Source organism: Phyllobates terribilis, unplaced genomic scaffold (assembly GCF_046119375.1).
Source record: "Phyllobates terribilis strain yellow unplaced genomic scaffold, ASM4611937v1 Scaffold_1__5_contigs__length_1240528914, whole genome shotgun sequence".
In the NCBI taxonomy this organism is placed as follows: Eukaryota; Metazoa; Chordata; class Amphibia; order Anura; family Dendrobatidae; genus Phyllobates; species Phyllobates terribilis.
The window spans coordinates 306,426,041-306,447,932 of NW_027362761.1; the positions used below are offsets into that span (position 1 = coordinate 306,426,041).

The 21,892-nt window shown below is 46.4% G+C and overlaps 1 protein-coding gene across 10 annotated transcripts in view; it reads left to right on the top strand.

The window, feature by feature from the left end:
- The window catches only part of DEPDC5 (DEP domain containing 5, GATOR1 subcomplex subunit), a 123,781-nt gene that overhangs the window by 8,561 nt on the left and 93,328 nt on the right, over positions 1 to 21,892 (top strand). For 6 of the 10 annotated variants that reach the window (XM_073673960.1, XM_073673923.1, XM_073673897.1 and 3 more), the window contains exons 4-8: positions 354 to 400; positions 7,980 to 8,065; positions 8,447 to 8,530; positions 11,996 to 12,045; positions 18,005 to 18,076. In XM_073673960.1, the coding sequence (XP_073530061.1) occupies positions 354 to 400; positions 7,980 to 8,065; positions 8,447 to 8,530; positions 11,996 to 12,045; positions 18,005 to 18,076 (339 nt within the window). The remainder of the gene's footprint in view (positions 1 to 353; positions 401 to 7,979; positions 8,066 to 8,446; positions 8,531 to 11,995; positions 12,046 to 18,004; positions 18,077 to 21,892) is intronic. The other 4 variants (XM_073673969.1, XM_073673978.1, XM_073673942.1 and 1 more) reach the window with 1 other exon arrangement.

The window sequence follows — 21,892 nt, forward strand, 5'->3', positions numbered from 1 at the left end:
TATAATAAATTGGGTTCAGTAGTACAATGTAGGATGTGCTGTAAATGCTTTCACAAGAATTTGGGAAAGTTATGAACTGTCCTATAAATGTCTGTTCTGTTCCTGATCTAAGGATCTCCGCTTTTAGTGGAGATGAATCTGTGCTGCACTTTATGTACATGCTCAGTAGTGAGGCAGTGCTGTGGAGTCGGAGTCAGAAGTCAGGGAAGTTGAGGAGTCGGAGGTTTGGCTTGCTGCCTCCACAGCCCTGCTTTGTAAACTATGCCGTATTATACATTTTACTTTTGGTTGAGGAATTGGCTGGATTTATGCTTTTCTTTGCTAATCTCTCCATTGTTTCTTTGTGTCTTCAGTCCTCTTTTACTGCAGGTAAAATCACTAAAGGAAGATTTGCAGAAAGGTAAACTTTGCTTTTATCTACTTCATTACATTCTTGATATTCATTGTCTTTTTCTTGATAGATTAGTGACCATTAGTGTTGAGCATTCCGATACTGAAATATCGGGTATCGGCCGATATTCACTGTATCGGAATTCCGATACTTAATTCCGATACTTTTATAATATCGAATACCGGAATCGGAAGTTCCCATAATGCCTGCGCTCTGCAGTGTCTGTGAAGGATGACAAGCTGGATGGCAGCGCTCAGCTGCGATCCAGCTTGTCATCAGAATGCCATCCCAGCGTGGGAGAATTCTCCTGATTGTTTAAAAGCCGGCGCGCGGTAAAAAGCCGCCGGCTTTTAAACAATCACGCAGCCCCATACTGCTTCCCCGCAGCCTCCCACCCCGATCCTCCGCTCCGCTCGCCACCTCCAATCCCAATCGTAAATTAGGACCGGGCGGGGAGCGCAGCACCAAGGAGTGAAGGACCCGGGCGGGGAAGCCAGCAGTGAAAAGACTTCACCGCCGGCTTTCCCGTTCTGTGCTGCGCTTTCCCGCCGGTTATTTCAAATGAACAGCTGAGGTATCAGGTGATGCCGATCAGCTGTTCATTTGAAGTAGCCCCGGTGCCCTCAGAGGGTTCATGTGAGTTCATGCTTGACTGCATGAACTCACATCAACTTTCCCACGGCCGCACAGGTCAGCCACTCCTCCCAGACCCGTCATGATTAGTGTGTGCGGGGGGTGTGTGTGTGTGCGGGTGTGTGTGCGTGCAGGCAGACATAGGCCGATGTGACACTACTACTCCCATCGGCCTATGTCTGTCCCCCGTCCACTCGTGCCAGCAGGATCAGCTCGATGGGAGCAGTAGTTCCCATCAGCCTGATCCTGCTATTTAAATTGCCCTACTGTGTCCCCAATAAATGTTAAATACATGTCATTGGTGGCCAGTGGTTACCTAAAAGAAATTAGTTCATACATTACCTGTCCCCGCCGATCGCCACCTAAAATAAAGTAAAAAGTAAAAAACTATACCTATACTCACCTAGACACCTAATTCCCCGAAGCCATCGATCTCCTGTAATAAAATATAAAATAATAAACCACAACCTTATCCTTACCCCTCCGTAGCAGTCCACGAGTGTCCCACGAAGATCTCCAGTTCAGAGCAGCCACATAGAATGTGACCGCTCTGAACCGCTGCCGCCGCTAGAATGACGGGGCCGTAAGGGTTCACCGGAGTTCAGGCAGCGCTGCTCCGGTTAGCTCCTTTACGGCACTGCTGTATCGTGAGAAATTCCCACGGTACAGCACTGCCGTAAAGGAGGTCTCCGGAGCTGTGCTGATTGAATGCACTCCGGTGACCTCAGTCAGGGGCTCCCGCTGCCGGGAGCGGACGTGTTCCCGGCAGCGTGAGCTTACAGCAGCCATGCACAGCTGTCACCATCTCCAGATGTGACAGCTGTGCATGGGAGATCAGCGCAGGAACGTGGACAGGTAACTATTTTTTTTTTAGTAAACTAAGAATTAAATAAAATGGTGTTTTATTTCAAATAAATTATTTTTTTCTGGGTGTAGTGTGTTTTTTCTTTTTAACACTTTGTAGGTTAGTAATGGGGGTGTCATATAGACGGCCATCATTACTAACCTGGGCTTCATGGCAGCTGGCGCTGACATGAACCCCACCACTATTACCCCCTGCCACCGCACCAGGGCAGCGTGGAAGAGCGAGGCTAAGTGCCAGAATTGGCGCATCCTATGGATGCGCCATTTCTGGGGCGGCTGACGGCTGGTGTTTCTAGCCTGGGAGGGGGCCAATATTCATGGCACCCTTCCTGAGCTATTAATATCAGCCCCCAGCTGTCTGCCTAGCCTTTGCTAGCTATTAAAATAGGGGGGACCCCACGTCATTTTTTTTGGGGGGGTCCCCCATTTTAATAGCTAGTAAAGGCTAGGTATTCAGCTGGGGGCTGATATTAGTAGCCTGGGAAGCTCCGTGGGTTTTACCCCCTTCCCAGGCTTCAAACATCTGCCCCAGCCGTCTGCTTAACCTCCGCTAGAGACTAAAATTATGGGGGATCCCACGCCATTTTTTTTTAAAATAAATCCTTTATTTTAACACTAAATGACATTTGAGGACTTAATAAAGATGCAGTCCCTAAATTATTATTTATTTTTTAATAAATTTTTCCCAAAACTTTTGACGTGGGCTTCGCCATATTTTTGTATGCCAGCCAGGTACAGCATCCAGCTTCTATGAACGCGCCATTTTCCGGGGCGGCCGCGGACTGCAATTTTCAGCGGGGGGGGGGGGGGGGGGGGGGGCAGAAAGCTTGGGCCTCCCTGCGCTGCAGATTCCATCCCCCAGCTGCCTAGTTGTACCTGGCTGGACACAAAAATAGGGAGAAGCTCCACGTTTTTTTTTTTTAATTATTTCAGGAAATTCATGAAATAATTTAAAAAAAATTATGTGGGGCTTCGCCCTATATTTGTGTCCAGCCAGGTACAGCAGGCAGGAACGGGCTGCCCCCAACCACCAGCTGCCTATTTGTACCTAGCCGGACACAACAATATAGGGAAGCCCTTTTTTTCTTAATTATTCCATGAATTTCATGAAATAATTAAAAAAAAAAATGTGTGGCGCTTCGCCCTATTTTTGTGTCCAGCCAGGTACAACTAGGCAGCTGGGGGCTGGAATCTGCAGCGCAGGGAGACCCAAGCTTTCTGGGCCCCACCCGCTGCAAATTGCAGTCCGCAGCCGCCCCGGAAAATGGCGCGTTCATAGAAGCGCCATCTTCTGGCGCTGTACCCAACTCATCCAGGGCCCTGGTGCGGTGGCTCACTGGGTAATAAAGGGGTTAAGGCCAGCTTGGCATTATCAGCTGGCCCTAAGCCCGAAATTCATGGGGTCACGCCAATATTAGACATGACCGCCATGAATTTCTAGTAAAGTATTTAAAAAAAACACAAACACCCAGAAAAAAGTCCTTTAATTGAAATAAAGACACAATTCTTTATTGTTCTAAATTAAACCATACTTACCGCCACGCCCATTCCAGCTGAAGCCAACGATCTCCTGCAATAAAAGTAAAATAATAAAGCAACCTCATCCTTACCTTTCCATGGTTCCCAGGACAGCTTCAGCTCTGCTACATCGAGATGACAGGCTGGACCGCAGCAGAACGCTGCCATCCAGCCTGTCATCCCGCGGACACTGAGAAGCGCAGGCATGCTTGCGCTCCTCAGTGTCTCTCTGTGACGTCATCCAGATGAGCCGAGGTCATGTCCAATGAACTCAGCTCGCCTCATGCACGTCGCTGACAGCGTGGGAAAATTCTCCTGCACTCAGCGCTTCAGCGTGAGAATTCTCCCACGCTGTCAGTGACGTGCATGGGGTGCGCCGAGTTCATTGGACATGACCTCACCTCATGCACGTCACTGACAGCGTGGGAAAATTCTCACGCTGAAGCGCTGAGTGCAGGAGAATTCTCCCACGCTGTCAGTGACGTACATGAGGTGAGCTGAGTTCATTGTCGGCTCATCTGGATGCCGTCACAGCCAGACACTGAGGAGTGGAAGTATGCCTGCGCTTCTCAGTGTCTGCGGGATGACAGGCTGGATGGCAGCGTTCTGCTGCGGTCCAGCCTGTCATCTCGATGTAGCAGAGCTGGAGCCGTCGTGGGAGCCATGGAAAGGTAAGGATGAGGTTGCTTTATTATTTTTCTTTTATTGCAGGAGATCGTTGGCTTCAGCTGGAATGGGCGTGATGGTAAGTATGGTTTAATTTAGAACAATAAAGAATTGTGTGTTTATTTCAATTAAAGGACTTTTTTCTGGGTGTTTGTGTTTTTTTTAAATACTTTACTAGAAATTCATGGTGGTCATGTCTAATATTGGCGTGACCCCATGAATTTCGGGCTTAGGGCCAGCTGATAATGCCAAGCTGGCCTTAACCCCTTTATTACCCAGTGAGCCACCGCACCAGGGCCCTGGATGAGTTGGGTACAGCGCCAGAAGATGGCGCTTCTATGAACGCGCCATTTTCCGGGGCGGCTGCGGACTGCAATTTGCAGCGGGTGGGGCCCAGAAAGCTTGGGCCTCCCTGCGCTGCAGATTCCAGCCCCCAGCTGCCTAGTTGTACCTGGCTGGACACAAAAATAGGGCGAAGCTCCACGTTTTTTTTTTTTTAAATTCATGAAATTCATGGAATAATTAAGAAAAAAGGGCTTCCCTATATTGTTGTGTCCGGCTAGGTACAAATAGGCAGCTGGTGGTTGGGGGCAGCCCGTTCCTGCCTGCTGTACCTGACTGGACACAAATATAGGGCGAAGCCCCACATCAATTTTTTTTAATTATTTCATGAATTTCCTGAAATGATTTAAAAAAAATTGACGTGGGGCTTCGCACTATATTTGTGTCCAGCCAGGTACAACAGGCAGGAACGGGCTGCCCCCAACCACCAGCTGCCTATTTGTACCTGGTTGGACACAACAATATAGGGAAGCCCTTTTTTTCTTAATTATTTCATGAATTTCATGAAATAATTTAAAAAAAAAAATACGTGAAGCTTCTCCCTATTTTTGTGTCCAGCCAGGTACAACTAGGCAGCTGGGGGATGGAATCTGCAGCGCAGGGAGGCCCAAGCTTTCTGCCCCCCCCCCCCCCCGCTGAAAATTGCAGTCCGCAGCCACCCCGGAAAATGGCGCGTTTATAGAAGCTGGATGCTGTACCTGGCTGGCATACAAAAATATGGCGAAGCCCACGTCAAAAGTTTTGGGAAAAATTAATTAAAAAATAAATAATAATTTAGGGACTGCATCTTTATTAACTCCTCAAATGTCATTTAGTGTTAAAATAAAATAAAGGATTTATTTTAAAAAAAATTGACGTGGGGCTTCGCCCTATATTTGTGTCCAGCCAGGTACAGCAGGCAGGAACAGGCTGCCCCCAACCACCAGCTGCCTATTTGTACCTGGCCGGACACAACAATATAGGGAAGCCCTTTTTTAAAAAAATTATTTCATGAAATAATTAAAAAAAAATTGACGTGGGGCTTCGCACTATATTTGTGCCCAGCCAGATACAACTAGGCAGCTGGGGGCTGGAATCCGCAGCGCAGGGAGACCCAAGCTTTCTGGGCCACCCCCGCTGCAAATTGCAGTCCGCAGCCGCCCCAGAAAATGGCACGTTCATAGAAGCGCCATCTTCTGGCGCTGTACCCAACTCATCCAGCGCCCTGGTGCGGTGGCTCACTGGGTAATAAAGGGGTTAAGGCCAGCTTGGCATTATCAGCTGGCCCTAAGCCCAAAATTCATGGGGTCACGCCAATATTAGACATGACCACCATGAATTTCTAGTAAAGTATTTAAAGAAACACAACACCCAGAAAAAAGTCCTTTAATTGAAATAAACACACAATTCTTTATTGTTCTAAATTAAACCTTACTTACCACCACGCCCATTCCAGCTGAAGCCAACGATCTCCTGCAATAAAAGTAAAATAATAAAGCAACATCATCCTTACCTTTCCATGGCTCCCACGACAGCTTCAGCTCTGCTACATCGAGATGACAGGCTGGACCGCAGCAGAACGCTGCCATCCATCCTGTCATCCCGCAGACACTGAGAAGCGCAGGCATACTTCCACTCCTCAGTGTCTCTCTGTGACGGCATCCAGATGAGCCGAGGTCATGTCCAATGAACTCAGCTCACCTCATGTACGTCACTGACAGCGTGGGAAAATTCTCCTGCACTCAGCACTTCAGCGTGAGAATTTTCCCACGCTGTCAGTGACGTGCATGAGGTGAGCTGAGTTCATTGGACATGACCTCACCTCATGTATGTCACTGACAGCGTGGGAGAATTCTCACGCTGAAGCGCTGAGTGCAGGAGAATTTTCCCACGCTGTCAGTGACGTGCATGAGGTGAGCTGAGTTCATTGGACATGAACTCGGCTCATCTGGATGACGTCACAGAGAGACACTGAGGAGCGCAAGCATGCCTGCGCTTCTCAGTGTCTGCGGGATGACAGGCTGGATGGCAGCTTTCTGCTGCGGTCCAGCCTGTCATCTCGATGTAGCAGAGCTGGAGCTGTCCTGGGAACCATCGAAAGGTAAGGATGAGGTTGCTTTATTATTTTTCTTTTATTGCAGGAGATCGTTGGCTTCAGCTGGAATGGGCGTGATGGTAAGTATGGTTTAATTTAGAACAATAAAGAATTGTGTCTTTATTTCAATTAAAGGACTTTACTCTGGGTGTTTGTGTTTTCTTTTAACTTTGACTATGGGGTTAGTAATGGGGGTGTCTTATAGACGCCTCTCCATTACTAACCTGGGCTTGATGTCAGCTGGCATTATAAGCTGACATCAACCCCAACCCCATTACCCCCTGCCACCGCACCAGGGCAGCGTGGAAGAGCGAGGCTAAGTGCCAGAATTGGCGCATCCTATGGATGCGCCATTTCTGGGGCGGCTGACGGCTGGTGTTTCTAGCCTGGGAGGGGGCCAATATTCATGGCACCCTTCCTGGGCTATTAATATCAGCCCCCAGCTGTCTGCCTAGCCTGTGCTAGCTATTAAATTAGGGGGGACCCCACGTTATTTTTTTGGGGGGGTTCCCCCATTTTAATAGCTAGTAAAGGCTAGGTATTCAGCTGGGGGCTGATATTAGTAGCCTGGGAAGCTCCGTGGGTATTACCCCCTTCCCAGGCTTCAAACATTTGCCCCAGCTGTCTGCTTAACCTCCGCTAGAGCCTAAAATTAAGGGGAACCCCACGCCAATTTTTTTTAAAATAAATCCTTTATTTTAACACTAAATGACAAGTACAGTAATCAACACTGTCACTGTACTTCATATATATGTGACTGACATGTTTCTATCTATCTAATCTATGTGTGATTCTCTATTCCTTCTATTCTAAATTGTCGGGTACAGATGCTGAATTGCCGGCCGGCTTTCTTAAAGAGACGGTGCATGAAAACACTATTATTTTTTTAAATAAATCCTTTACACTAAATGACAAGTTCTGTAAGCAACACTGTCACTGTACTTCTTATATATGTGACTGACATGTTTCTATCTATCTAATCTATGTGTGAAGCTCTATTCTGTCTGTTATAAATTGTCGGGTACCGCTGCTGAATTGCCGGCCGGCTTTTTTAAAGAGACGGTGCACGAAAACGCTAATATTTTTTTTAATAAATCCTTTACACTAAATGACAAGTACAGTAAGCAACACTGTCACTGTACTTCATATATATGTGACTGACATGTTTCTATCTATCTAATCTATGTGTGAAGCTCTATTCTTTCTGTTGTAAATTGTCGGGTACCGGTGTATGCCGCTGATGAATTGCCGGCTTTTCATGTCATTCTACATTATTCTTAGTTGTTTTACTTCATGTAGAATTAACCTACAAGGAAAGAAAGGGTTTATTTTCATTCCGATATTTGTGTCCCATTGACTTGCATTGGTTTCCGGTATCGGAATCGGCGATATCCGATACTTTTTGGGTATCGGCCCGATCCAATCCGATACGATATTTCCTGATATCGGAAGGTATCGCTCAACACTAGTGACCATTTGTTTTCTCCACAGAAACGGTCAGCGTTGATCAGACTGTAGCTCAAGTGTTTCGGTTAAGGGCTTACCAAGATGTCTATGTCAATGTGGTTGACCCAAAGGTACATTTGTGCTAGAACATGGTGAACGTGCCCCAGGAACACTCTTGAAAGTTAAACTTTTCTTTCTGTCAGATGTTGAGCATGGCGTTCACAATTCTGTCTTAGTAATAGACTTCAGGCTATCACCTTTTAGGTGAAAGTACCCACTGACAAGTGTTTGCAGCCTATTGCTTGGACGCATATTACAGAGCATTACATGTAATGTCCCTCTTATCATATTTGTACGTTAGAGCATCACAAGTTTTCTTCGCTTGTTAAACCTATAGAAAGGGTATTAGTGGATTATTAGGGTTGTCATATTGGCATTGTTTGGCATATAATCTGCTTCTTTTCATTCTCTATAATATTTTGTTTTTCCTTTTAACATGTGTGTTGCCTTAGGAAGTGACACTTGACCTGGTGGAGCTGACTTTTAAGGATCAATACATAGGTCGTGGAGATATGTGGAGGCTGAAAAAGAGTTTAGTAAGTTGTGGGAGTGAAACAAGCATATTGTGAAAGTAATGAAACTTGTGTGTGCGTGAGGGTGGTTAACAGATGGTTTGTATAGAAATGATGTGCCCAGCTATTACCTGCAGTGCTTTTTTGTGTGGCCTTCTAAAGGAAAGGCAGATACAATTATTTATTTATATAGCGCCAATGATTCCATGGTGCTGTACATACAATGCATCTCTCTAATAATATAATCCAACAACATGACCCTTAGATCAAAAAAATGAGCACCCCTGATCTTATCAATGTACCATTATGTGCCGACCCATTCCTAGTAGCATCCTTCTGTGCTTACTCGGTATGTAAGTTTCTGCCTACAGGTATCTAAAGACACAAATAATTTAAGTGGCTCCCTTGGTGATATTATTTCCTATACTTTAGAAGCCTGTTCTGCCTTTTTCTCCCCGCAATGTTGCATAGTATAGAACACTGTTAACTACGTAGCTTCTCCCTGTGCCTTCTTCTCCACCACAAACTCTAGTTGTGGCAACCAATCTCTACCTCCTAAGTATCAGTGCACCAGATTTAAATAGTGGTGAACCTATTGTCAGTTTGTATATCTCCAGCCTGTCTTCATGTCTGATGTTTATAATGACTATTAAGGATTAACAACCTGGGTATTCACTCCACGAAAGTCCATGTGGACAGATAATCTATGATCTTTATTATTTCATTATTCTCCAGTCATTGCAAAGTTATGAATTTTTGTAATATACAGTGGTGGCCAAAAGTATTGGCACCCCTGCAATTCTATCAGATAATACTCCGTTTCGTCCTGAAAATGATTGCAATCACAAATTCTTTGGTATTATTATCTTCATTTAATTTGTCTTCAATGAAAAAACACAAAAAGAATTGTCCTAAAGCCAAATTGGATATAATTCCACACCAATCCTAAAAAAGGGGGTGGACAAAAGTATTGGCACTGTTTGAAAAATCATGTGATGCTTCTGTAATTCGTGTAATTAACAGCACCTGTAACTTACCTGTGGCACCTAACAGGTGTTGGAAATAACTAAATCACACTTGCAGCCAGTTAACATGGATTCAAGTTGACTTAATCTCTGTCCTGTGTCCTTGTGTGTACCACATTGAGCATGGAGAAAAGAAAGTAGACCAAAGAACTGTCTGAGGACTTGAGAAACCAAATTGTGAGGAAGCATGAGCAATCTCAAGGCTACAAGTCCATCTCCAAAGACCTGAATGTTCCTGTGTCTTCCGTGCGCAGTGTCATCAAGAAGTTTAAAGCCCATGGCACTGTGGCTAACCTCCCTAGATGTGGACGGAAAAGAACAATTGACGAGAGATTTCAACGCAAGATTGTGCAGATGGTGGATAAAGAACCTCGACTAACATCCAAACAAGTTCAAGCTGCCCTGCAGTCTGAGGGTACAACAGTGTCAACCTGTACTATCCGTCGGCGTCTGAATGAAAAGGGACTGTATGGTAGGATACCCAGGAAGACCCCACTTCTTACCCCGAGACATAAAAAAGCCAGACTGGAGTTTGACAAAACTTACCTGAGAAAGAATAAAACGTTTTGGAAGAATGTTCTCTGGTCAGATGAGACAAAAGTAGAGCTTTTTGGGAAAAAGCATCAACAGAGCGTGTACAGGAAAAAAAAAAGAGGCATTCAAAGAAGAGAACACGGTCCCTACAGTCAAACATGGCGGAGGTTCCCTGATGTTTTGGGGTTGCTTTGCTGCCTCTGGCACTGGACTGCTTGACCGTGTGCATGGCATTATGAAGTCTGAAGACTACCAACAAATTTTGCAGCATAATGTAGGGTCCAGTGTGAGAAAGCTGGGTCTCCCTCAGATGTCATGGGTCTTCCAGCAGGACAATGACCCAAAACACACTTCCAAAAGCACTATAAAATGGTTTGAGAGAAAGCACTGGAGACTTCTAAGGTGGCCAGCAATGAGTCCAGACCTGAATCCCATAGAACACCTGTGGAGAGATCTCAAATGGCAGTTTGGAGAAGGCACCCTTCAAATATCAGGGACCTGGAGCAGTTTGCCAAAGAAGAATGGTCTACAATTCCAGCAGAGCATTGTAAGAAACTCATTGATGGTTACCGGAAGCGGTTGTTCGCAATTATTTTGGCTAAAGGTTGTGCAACCAAGTATTAGGCTGAGGGTGCCAATACTTTTGTCTGGCCCATTTTTGGAGTTTTGTGTGAAATTATCAATGATTTGATTTTTGCTTCATTCTCTTTTGTGTTTTTTCCTTGCAAGCAAATTAAATGAAGAGAATAATACCAAAGAATTTGTGATTGCAATCATTTTCAGGAAGAAACTGAGTATTATCTGACAGAATTGCAGGGGTGTCAATACTTTTGGCCACCACTGTACAGCATTAACTTTTTTGCTTTCTTCTCTCCCAAACACTGCTGTACTGCTGGGTTAATGCACAGTCCATGCCACTTTCGCCTGCTGATCAGCAAGATCCCAGATGTTATATTCAAACAATTGTGTGTACAATAGTGAGATCTGTGCAGTGCATTCAATCTGTGTATGGGACTTTCCCTGTCTGACCTGCTGTGTGCTCGACCCCCTGTACGTACAGAGAAACTCCTGTGCATAGATTGTTTGAATATGTGGTTTGTCATCTTTCTGAGCATCAGTTGAAAGGTGCTTCTCTAGGAAAGCTTGCTAGGACAGGGTTAAATCCTAGCACTAGAAGTACTAATTAGGTGCACTTGGCTAGCTAGGACTAGAACCAGGCCATGTGTACACTGTGGACCGTCAGCTGGGGTTGCTGAGCAGAGTGGGTTGTATTGGAGCTGCAGAAAGACAAGCCAGAATCTTTCTGAGAGGAGACTGCACAGGTCGTGTACACCAAACTGCAAGTATCACTGGTTGCTATGGACAATGTGCCATTTTTGTGTGACTGATCTGGGACTAACTCATCTGTGTCTGAGTCACCAGTGAAGGTGAGCACACTGAGCCTGAAGCAGGACCTGAATTGCCATCTGGGTGAGACCCCGTTTTGCTTTGCATTGATTGGAAAAGGACTCATTTTTGTTGTGTACTGGGAAAAGGCTGTTTTTATTTAAAGAGCTGTGCAAAGAGTTCAATAAATCTACACTGCTTTGACACAAGAATCCGATGCTTGTGTGAACTCTAGAGCCTACCTGAGATCATGAATCCCTACACAGCATTAGCTAGGAAGTTAAAAGGGCCATACAGCATAGTGATTGGGAAAGTAAGAAGCAAACTAATATAATGAAATATGTAAAAAAAAAAATCATAACTTTTCAATGGCTGGAGGATAATTAAATACCTTACTAGACTTGAACGCAAAATAATTTATAGAATGAAGAAGATATGTTGGCTTATATGGTCATCTTGTTGTGGACATTGACAAATCCACAGTGATTTCTTAGTATGATATTTACTAAAGTCACTCAACAGTCTCCATCCCCTGTCTTTATAGGTCAGTTCTTGTGCATACATTACCCAGAAGGTGGAGTTTGCTGGAATCAGGTTGGTAACATTAAACTGTAAGTGCTAAATCACATAACTGAAACATGGCCATATTTTCTCACTTCGTATTATGGCCTCCTATCCTGATTTTATACCATCATGTGCAGGAGTTAAAAAAGAACACAAGCCAATGAGCTATGGCTGTAACTCTCATTATTTTTGCCCACAACCTAAATATGTGGCCAATTTAATAGCTAACTTTAAAATGTTTTGTGAAAAGTAAAGTACAAATCACAAACCTTTTTATATTTTCCATACACAAACATGAGTACAATACAAAAAAAATAGACAAACACCCAACTGTATGAGAATAACATTTTCAAATGCCAACATTTCTCAGACAGCTAAATTGCTCATATCTGCGAGTATAACGTTATAGGTAATGATGGGATACCTGGGTATAAAGTAATTATATAGGGCATTGTTGGTATTATACCAACAGTGATGCTCACACAGTTATGAATAAATAGATTTTCTCTTTCCCCCATGACGGCACCATGGAGAGAGGGGATCCGCCCTTCAAGGACAGTAAAGCTACAGATAAAAAGGGCGGCACCTCTCTCCCGCATCAGTTGGTTTCCTGTCCTTGACGGGGACCTACAGATGAGAAGAAAGAATGTGAAAGAAACTAAGATAAAAGGAAAGATGGACTTACCAGGCCAGGCCAGGCCAGACCGGTTCAGGCAGCGGCTGGTGCGGTGTCCTGTAGCGCCACCACTGGGGTCAGTGGACCTCTAGGGTGGCAGGGAGACGTGACACAGGGATTGGACCGCCGCGGTCTCCAGTGGCGTCGGGGCCCAAGTTGGTAAGTATGGCGGGGCTTCCGGGGCTCAGGTTAGTGAGTAGGCCTGAGCTCTGGGGCCCAGGTCCGATGCTTGCCTGGGCTTCCGGGGGAGCGCGTGCGCCGGACGTCTTCCTGGAGCGAAGATTCGGCGCTCCCCTCTGACGCGGCTGGGGTGCGCTCCGGAAGTGACGCATGCCGCGGGTCCCTCTGGGACGTGTTTGAACGCACGCGCGGGAAACCGAGGGACGGCGCGCACGAGGGGGGAAGGCGCCCCCCACGCTGAAGGTGCACAGCGGTGGCCTAGTCAGGGGGGGGCGTACCTCATGGCTCAGAGGTGGCAGGCCACTGAGGGGCGGACCCCTATAGAGATTAAATTGCCAGGGAAGCACAGGGGAAGTGCTTCCTGGTAGGCTCTGGCACTCTTCAGCGATGAGCGAGCAGGAGGTGCAGCCCCTGCACCCCCACTCACCATCACCATCACCTCAGAGACACGGGAAGCGTACAAAAGGACCCTCCAGTGACCCTTCACGCCAATACAGCCAAGGTGACGGCGGGAGCGGACGGTCTGGCAGGTCTTCACAACGTGGCAAGGACTCCAGCGTGGCGTCAACCTCAAAGAAAGACCCAGCTACTGGGACAGGTTCCTGTTCAAATCCGGTATTCCCTCTTACAACGGGTCGGTAAGTGATCTTCGTGAAAGCTCACTTGTAACCCGGGACCCCCCTCGCTTTTCTTCTCAGGGAAGGAAGAGTACGGGCAAGTCCAAGCACAGGGCCTGAGCACTTTGCGCAGAGGATCTGCCAACTACGTGGCAAAAAAGACTGTGCGACTCATGCATCGAACAGACAATCTGTGAGGAGACCCCCTAAGTTCGCTTCAGAACTCAGATTCCTGATTAAGTCTCAGGTTGAGGATACCTTTAAGTCCCTGCAGAAGGGGGGAAAGAAACAAGAAAAAACCAGACACCTATCCCCGGTGTCAGAATCTAGTAGTTCAGACGAGGAGGGGGTAGTCTCCGATTCATCCTGATCATCGTCTTCGTCATCTTCGGGGGATGGGGGTCGTAGCTGTTTCCCTATAGATGGAACTGATAGCTTGATTAAAGCGGTTAGGTCCACTATGGGGTTCATAGATCCTCGCCCTAAAAAATCAGGCCAGGATATAATGTTTAGTGGCCTGGAGCGGAAGAAAAGGAGATCCTTCCCTCTTAATGATAAAGTACACTCTCTGATTAAGAGGGAATGGAAAAAAACGGAAAGGATTGTTATCGCCCAAAAGGAAATACCCCTTCGAGGACCCAGTGTGCTCCTTCTGGGGGAAGGCGCCTAAAATAGATGTAGCGATAGCCAAGGCCTCTAAAAAATTTTCCCTGCTGTTCGAGGACATGGGGGTGCTGAAAGACCCAATGGACAAAAAAGCCGACTCCTTTCTGAAAGGAGCTTGGGAGGCGGCAGGAGGGGGGCTAAAACCCGCAGTGGCAGCCACATGCACAGCCAGATCTTTAATGATCTGTCTGGATCAGCTAGAAACGCAATTAAAAAGTAAAACATCAAGGGATAACATAATAGGCTCAATCCCAATAATGAAGGGCGCAGCAGCTTTTCTAGCTGACGCCTCAGCCGACTCCGTCAGACTGGCAGCCGGGGCTGGGAGTTTTTATAACGCAGCTAGACGGGCCCTCTGGCTCAAATGCTGGCCGGGCGACCCCCAAACAAAGTCTAGGCTGTGCTCCATCCCTTGTGAGGGAGAGTTCCTATTCGGATCTACCCTTGACGATATCCTGGACAAAGCCGGGGAAAATAAAAACGCTTCCCGGTCCTCTCTGGTACTTCATTTAGAAAATCCTTTTGTAGTAGGAAATTCATGCGGAGAACCCCCCCCCCTCCAAAGACCAGGACAGGTGGGAGGACAGGAGACAAAAAAAGGCCAAGGGGTTTATGTTTAACAGGCCCCCCAGTGACCATAGGAAACCCGCCCAATGAAAGGCAGTCCCAGGTGGGGGGGGGGACTTCTCCATTTCCTCCCAGCCTGGGAAAAAATATCAGACAGTCGTTGGATTTTAGGCCTGATAAAATCAGGGCTAAAATTCCAGTTCCTCTCCATTCTTCGTCCAAATTTCGTTATAACCCCCGTGAGGTCTTCAGGGGCAGAACAACTGGCTCTAGAACAGGAGGTTCTAGGTTTAGTAGGCAAATCAGTCCTTCAGGAAGTCCCAGCTCAGGAGGAAGGCGAAGGATTCTACTCCCCTCTGTTCCTCAGGAAAAAAACGGACGGAACATTCAGGACTATTGTGAACCTAAAAAAGTTGAACAGATTTCTAAAGGTACAATCGTTCAAGATGGAATCAATAAAAACTTCAGTGAAATTGTTGTTCCCGGGCTGTCTTATGGCCGTCCTGGATCTGAAGGATGCCTATTATCATGTCCCCATACACAGAGACTACCGAAAATTCCTGAGAGTTGCGATACCGCTGAAGGGCATAATCAAACACTACCAATATGCGGCTCTCCCCTTCGGGTTAGCGATAGCCCCAAGGGTCTTTACAAAGATAGTGGCAGAGGTTATGGCCCATCTGAGGGAGCAGAACATCCTAATAATCCCGTACCTGGACGATCTGCTTATAATAGGCAGCTCGTTCGACCATTGCAAGGACCATCTAGCAAGTCATGGGTTCCTTGACAGATTTAGGCTGGCTTCTGAATCTAGAAAAATCCAGGTTGGAGCCAGATCAAGTGCAGGAGTACTTGGGCATCCTATTAGATTCAAGGAATCAGGAATGCCGTCTCCCGGCAGGGAAAATCCAGAGCATGATGGCCAGAGTATTCCACGTAAAAGACCATCCCTACATGACACTGCGGGGTGCAATGTCCCTCCTAGGTTCCATGACTGCCTGCATCCTGGGGGTCCGCTGGGCTCAGTTGCACACCAGGGTCTTACAATGGGAAATCTTGGGGGTGGAAAGGTCACTAAGAGGGCACTTAGAAGGTCAGCTGACTTTATCATCAAAAACCTTGCTTTCCCTGACATGGTGGACAGAGGGGGACAATTTAGCCAGGGGCGTTCTATGGACAATATCAGTGTCACAGGTCCTAACGACAGATGCAAGCCCCAAGGGGTGGGGGGGCTCATCTAAACGACCAGGTAGCTCAGGGAGTCTGGTCGAAGGATTCAGAAGGGGTATCTTCCAACATGAGGGAACTCCTGGCGGTAAAATATGCCCTCTTAGAATTCTTAAACACTCTACGGGGGCATCATGTAAGAGTTTTTTCGGACAACAAGGTAGTGGTGGCATACTTAAATTACCAGGAGGACCCGGTCCCATTCTCTTCTACAAGTGTCAAGTTCTATCCTCCTGGTAGCAGAGAACAATCTAGAGTCCCTATCGGCACTCCACATAAAAGGGACAGAGAATATCACGGCAGACTTCCTGAGCAGGACCCAGCTGAAACAGGGCGAGTGGGAGCTTAATCAACTAGTGTTCAACCAAATCGCGAGGGCTTGGGGAAACCCCTCCCCTCCATAGACCTATTCGCCAACTGGCGGAACAAAAAAGTGGACATGTTCTGTTCAATCGACCCCACGGGGAACCCAGCAGCACTAGATGCCTTCTCAATCCCATGGAACCACCAGCTAGCGTATGCCTTTCCTCCGATTGCTCTCATTCCGGCTGTTCTGAGGAAAATCAGGGAAGACGAGGCAAACATAATTCTGATCGCCCCCTTCTGGCCGAAGAGGCCTTGGTTTTCCTGGCTGAGGATAATGTCCACCACCGACCCCTGGGTCCTTCCGGAAGTTCCGGATCTCCTGTCTCAGGGACCGGTCCTTCACCCTCAGGTAGCAAAGATGCACCTGACAGCCTGGATTTTGAGAGGGCGCTCTTAAGGGATAGAGGGTTTTCCCCCAATTTAATCTCGACCCTACTGCAGAGTAGGAAACCCGTGACCACCAGACTCTACGGTAAAACCTGGAAAAAATTCCTCTCATTCACGGGTTCGAAAGTATTAGGGGAGGCCCCCATTACTGCCATCTTGGAGTTCCTTCAAAAAGGGTTGGAGCGGGGGTTGGCCACAAGCACTCTAAAGGTTCAGGTGGCGGCACTGGGAGCCCTATATAACTGCGACCTGGCCAGGGATAAGTGGATCTCCAGATTGATCAGGGCATCTCATAGGTCCAGGCACATCCCCTCCCGGAATGCTCCTCCTTGGGACTTAAATTTAGTTCTGTCAGCCCTGACCAAACGTCCCTTTTGAGCCTCTAGCGGATGCATCTCTTAGAATCCTATCTCTCAAGACGTCCCTTCTAGTAGCCCTCACATCGGCACGTAGGGTTAGCGACATACAAGCCTCGTCAGCGGGGCCCCCCTTTACGCAAATTCTAGAGGACAGGGTGACACTTAGGACTGACCCAGCATACCTTCCTAAGGTGGGATCACTTTTCCACAGGTCGCAGGAGGTCACCCTCCCTTCCTTTTGCTCAAACCCAAAAAACAAGGGGGAAGAAGCCCTTCACACCTTAGATGTCAGGAGGTGCATCATCCAGTACTTAGAGTCCACACGGGAGTGTAGGAAGGATAGGGCTCTTTTTGTGTGCTTCCAGGGATCTTGGAAGGGACGGAAGGCCTCCAAGAGCACCCTGGCAAGGTGGATAAGGGACGCCATCTCCCTGGCTTACTCCTCAAGCGGGGAGTCTGCGCCAGAAGATTTAAAGGCTAACTCGACTAGGGCAGTAGCAGCCTCCTGGGCGGAGAAAGCTGGGGCTTTAATCGAGCAGATATGTAGAGCTGCAAACTGGTCTCCCCCTTCTACATTCTTTAAGCACTATCGGCTGGATCTAACTTCTTCCTCGGACCTTACCTTTGGCAGAAGGGTTCTGGAAGCGGTGGTCCCTCCCTAATCAGCACTTCTCTGCAAATCTCTCCATGGTGCCGTCATGGGGAAAGAGAAAGACGTAGTTACTTACCTGTAACGGGATTTCTCGGAACCCATGACGGCACCCGTACATTCCCTCCCTTCACACATGGGTGTGCACATTTATTTATTACCTATGCTTAGTCACAGGGTGTGTCTGGCAGGCTCCTTTTTAAGATGTTAAAATTTGTGTTACTAACCTGGTGGTGCTCTCTGTGCTCTGTAAACAACTGATGCGGGAGAGAGGTGCCGCCCTTTTTATCTGTAGGTTTCCTGTCCTTGAAGGGCGGATCCCCTCTCTCCATGGTGCCGTCATGGGTTCCAAGAAATCCTGTTACCGGTAAGTAACTACGTCTTTTGGAAATATACCTAGCATCTGGACAATTACTGTCACGCAAGGTGTGGGAAAGACTTAGTGCAACACAAAGGTAAGAGGGAAAGGGAGCCCAGACTCTAGGGAAAGAGGTGAGTGGAGACCTGCTAGGCTGGTCTAGTGTCACCCATTCTCCCCTAACGACCCTATATTAGCTCTTCACCAATCGCCGCACGCACGCGTACCTCGCCCTGCCTTTCCCTGGCTTATGGCTAAGACTAGAGAAGGGAGGAGATGAGCACTAGTCGATCCCCACTGAACACTAAAGACAACAAGAGAGGGCAAATAGGGGGAAATTGCTTAGCTTTAGATGACTCCAGACAAATGCACACATGTCCTGCTCTTGCTAAAGTCTTCACAAGGATCAATGAATATCGCCGACACCTCCCTCTGGAACACAGCAGGTATTTATACACCCAGGCCAGGGAGTTAAAGAAGTTGTCCACTACTTTTACATTGATGCCCTTCCATAGGATAGGGCATCGATGTTTGATTGGCCGGGGTCCAGGACGCAGCACCCCTGCCGATCAGCTGTTATTGGCGGCCGCCGGACGAAAGTGCTCACCTGTGGGGCTCCACCGTCAAGTGGTAGTGGCTGCTGCGGTGTACTGCACATCCGCCTCCTATTCAATTTAATGGGAGGTGGTTCTGCAGTACACCGCGACGGCCACTACCACTTGACTGCGGAGACCCGCAGGTGAGCACTTCCGGCCGCCGGCACCGATAACAGCTGATCAGCGGGGGTGCCGCGTGCGGGACCCCGACTGATCATACATTGATGCCCTACCTGTAGGATAGGGCATCAATGTAAAATTAGTGGACAACCCCTTTAATTAGCCAGAGGAAGGTAGCTGCTGGGTCCTAGAGATACAGCTTCTAAGAAGTTGTCTGCAATGCCAAACGTAGAGATCTCCTGCAACCAACTGCAGGGCGACTGTCTGTCACTTCTGACACACTCGTGACAATTACTTATTTATACTAGAGAGATAGGCAAGCGATCTAGTACAGGGATTCCCAGCAGTTCAAAAGAGACTATACCTGGAGTAGTCAGCCACTGTTCCCAAACTTTATTCTTTTTTTTTTTTTTTTTTTTTTTTTAACGTAGCTGAGTCAATTTTAGTTTTACATAATCAAAATTACATACATGAGGCTTTATCAGTTTATTGTTAGGTTCATAATAATGTAATTTAAGGGATTCTGTTTAAGAGTATGTATATTATCTGTCTAAGGTCTCATTCAAACATTAGTATTTTGCATCAGTGTTTGTTTATAAGGCATATATATATTCACAGACCAAAAGTTTGGACACACCTTCTCATTTAAAGATTTTTCTGTATTTTTATGACTATGAAAATTGTACATTCACACTGAAGGCATCAAAACTATGAATTAACACATGTGGAATTATATACTTAACAAAAAAGTGTGAAACAACTGAAAATATGTCTTATATTATAGATTCTTCAAAGTTGCCACCTTTTGCTTTGATGACTGCTTTGCATACTCTTGGCATTCTCTTGATGAGCTTCAAGAGGTAGACACACACACGCACACACACGCACACACGCACAGTATGGAGAGTATTCAGACCCCTCTAAATTTTTCACTTTCATTGCAGCCATTTGGTGAATTTTTTCTCATTAATGTACACTCTGCCCCCATCTTGACTGAAACCCCCCCCCCCCCCAGAAATGTAGAAATTTTTGCAAATTTATTAAAAAATTAAAACTGAAATATCACATGGTCATAAGTATTCAGACCCTTTGCTCAGTATTGAGTAGAAGCACCCTTTTGAGCTAGTACAGCCATGAGTCGTCTTGGGAATGATGCAACAAGTTTTTCACACCTGGATTTGGGGATCCTCTGCCATTCTTCCTTGCAGATCCTCTCCAGTTCCGTTAGGTTGGATGTTTAACTTTGGACAGCCTTTTTCAGGACTCTCCAGAGATGCTCAATTGGGTTTAGGTCAGGGCTCTGGCTGGGCCAGTCAAGAATGGTCACAGAGTTGTTCTGAAGCCACTCCTTTGTTTTAGCTGTGTGCTTGGGGTCATTGTCTTGTTGGGAGGTGAACCTTCGGCCAAGTCTGAGGTCCAGAGCACTCTGGAAGAGGTTTTCTTCCTGTATATCTCTGTACTTGGCCGCATTCATGTTTCCTTCAATTGCAACCAGTCTTCCTGTCCCTGTAGCTGAAAAACACCCCCATAGCATGATGCTGCCACCACCATGTTTCACTGTTGGGATTGTATTGGGCAGGTGATGAGCAGTGCCTGGTTTTCTCCACACATACTGCTTAGAATTATCACCAGAAAGTTCTATCTTCGTCTCATCAGACCAGAGAATCTTATTTCTCATAATCTTCATGTGTTTGAGCAAACTCAATGCGGGCTTTGATATGTCTTGCACTGAGGAGAGGCTTCTGTCGGGCCACTCTGCCATAGAGGCCCGACTGGTGGAGGGCTGCAGTGATAGTTGACTTTGTTGAACTTTCTCCCTTTTCCCTACTGCATCTCTGGAACTCAGCCACAGTTATCTTGGGGTGGTTCTTTACCTCTCTCACCAAGGCTCTTCTCCCACGATTGCTCAGTTTTGCTGGACGGCCAGGTCTAGGAAGACTTCTGGTGGTCCCAAACTTCTTCCATTTAAGGATTATGGAGGCCACTGTGCTCTTAGGAACCTTGAGTAATGCAGAAATTCTTTTGTAACCTTGGCCAGATCTGTGCCTTGCCACAATTCTGTCTCTGAGCTCATTGGGCAGTTCCTTTTGAGCTCATGATTCTCATTTGGTCTGACATGCACTGTGAGCTGTGAGGTCTTATATAGACAGGTGTTTGCCTTTCCAAATCAAGTCCTATTAGTTTAATTAAACACAGCTGGACTCCAATGAAGGAGTAGAACCATCTTTAGGAGGATCACAAGGAAATGGACAGCATGTGACTTAAATATGAGTGTCTGAGCAAAGGTTCTGAATACTTATGACCATGTGATATTTCAGTTTTTCTTTTTTAATAAATTGGCAAAAATTTCTTCATTTGTTTTTTTTTTCAGTCAAGATGGGGTGCAGAGTGTACTTTAATGAGAAAAAAAAAGAACTTTTTAGAATTTACCAAATGGCTGCAATGAAACAGAGTGAAAAATTTAAAGGGGTCTGAATACTTTTTGTACTCATTGTGTATGTATGTTTGTGTACAGTGCATTGTGAAAGTATTTGGCCCCCTCGAACTTTTCTACCTTTTGCCACATTTCTGGCTTCAAACATAAAGATATAAAATTCTAATTTTTTTGGGAAGAATCAACAAGTGGGACACAATCGTGAAGTGGAACGAAATTTATTGGATATTTTAATCTTTTTTAACAAATTAAAAACTGAAAAGTGCGGCGTGCAATATTATTCGGCCCCCTTGAGTTAATACTTTGTAGCGCCACCTTTTGCTGCGATTACAGCTGCAAGTCCCTTGGGGTATGTCTCTATCAGTTTTGCACATCGAGAGGTGGAAATTCTTGCCCATTCTTCCTTGCAAAACAGCTTGAGCTCATTGAGGTTGGATGGAGGGCGTTTGTGAACAGCAGTTTTCAAATCTTTCCACAGATTATCGATTGGATTCAGGTCTGGACTTTGACTTGGCCATTCTAACACCTGGATATGTTTATTTTTGAACCATTCCATTGTAGATTTTGCTTTATGTTTGGGATCATTGTCTTGTTGGAAGATAAATCTCCGTCCCAGTCTCAGGTCTTTTGCAGACTCCAACAGGTTTTCTTCCAGAATGGTCCTGTATTTGGCTC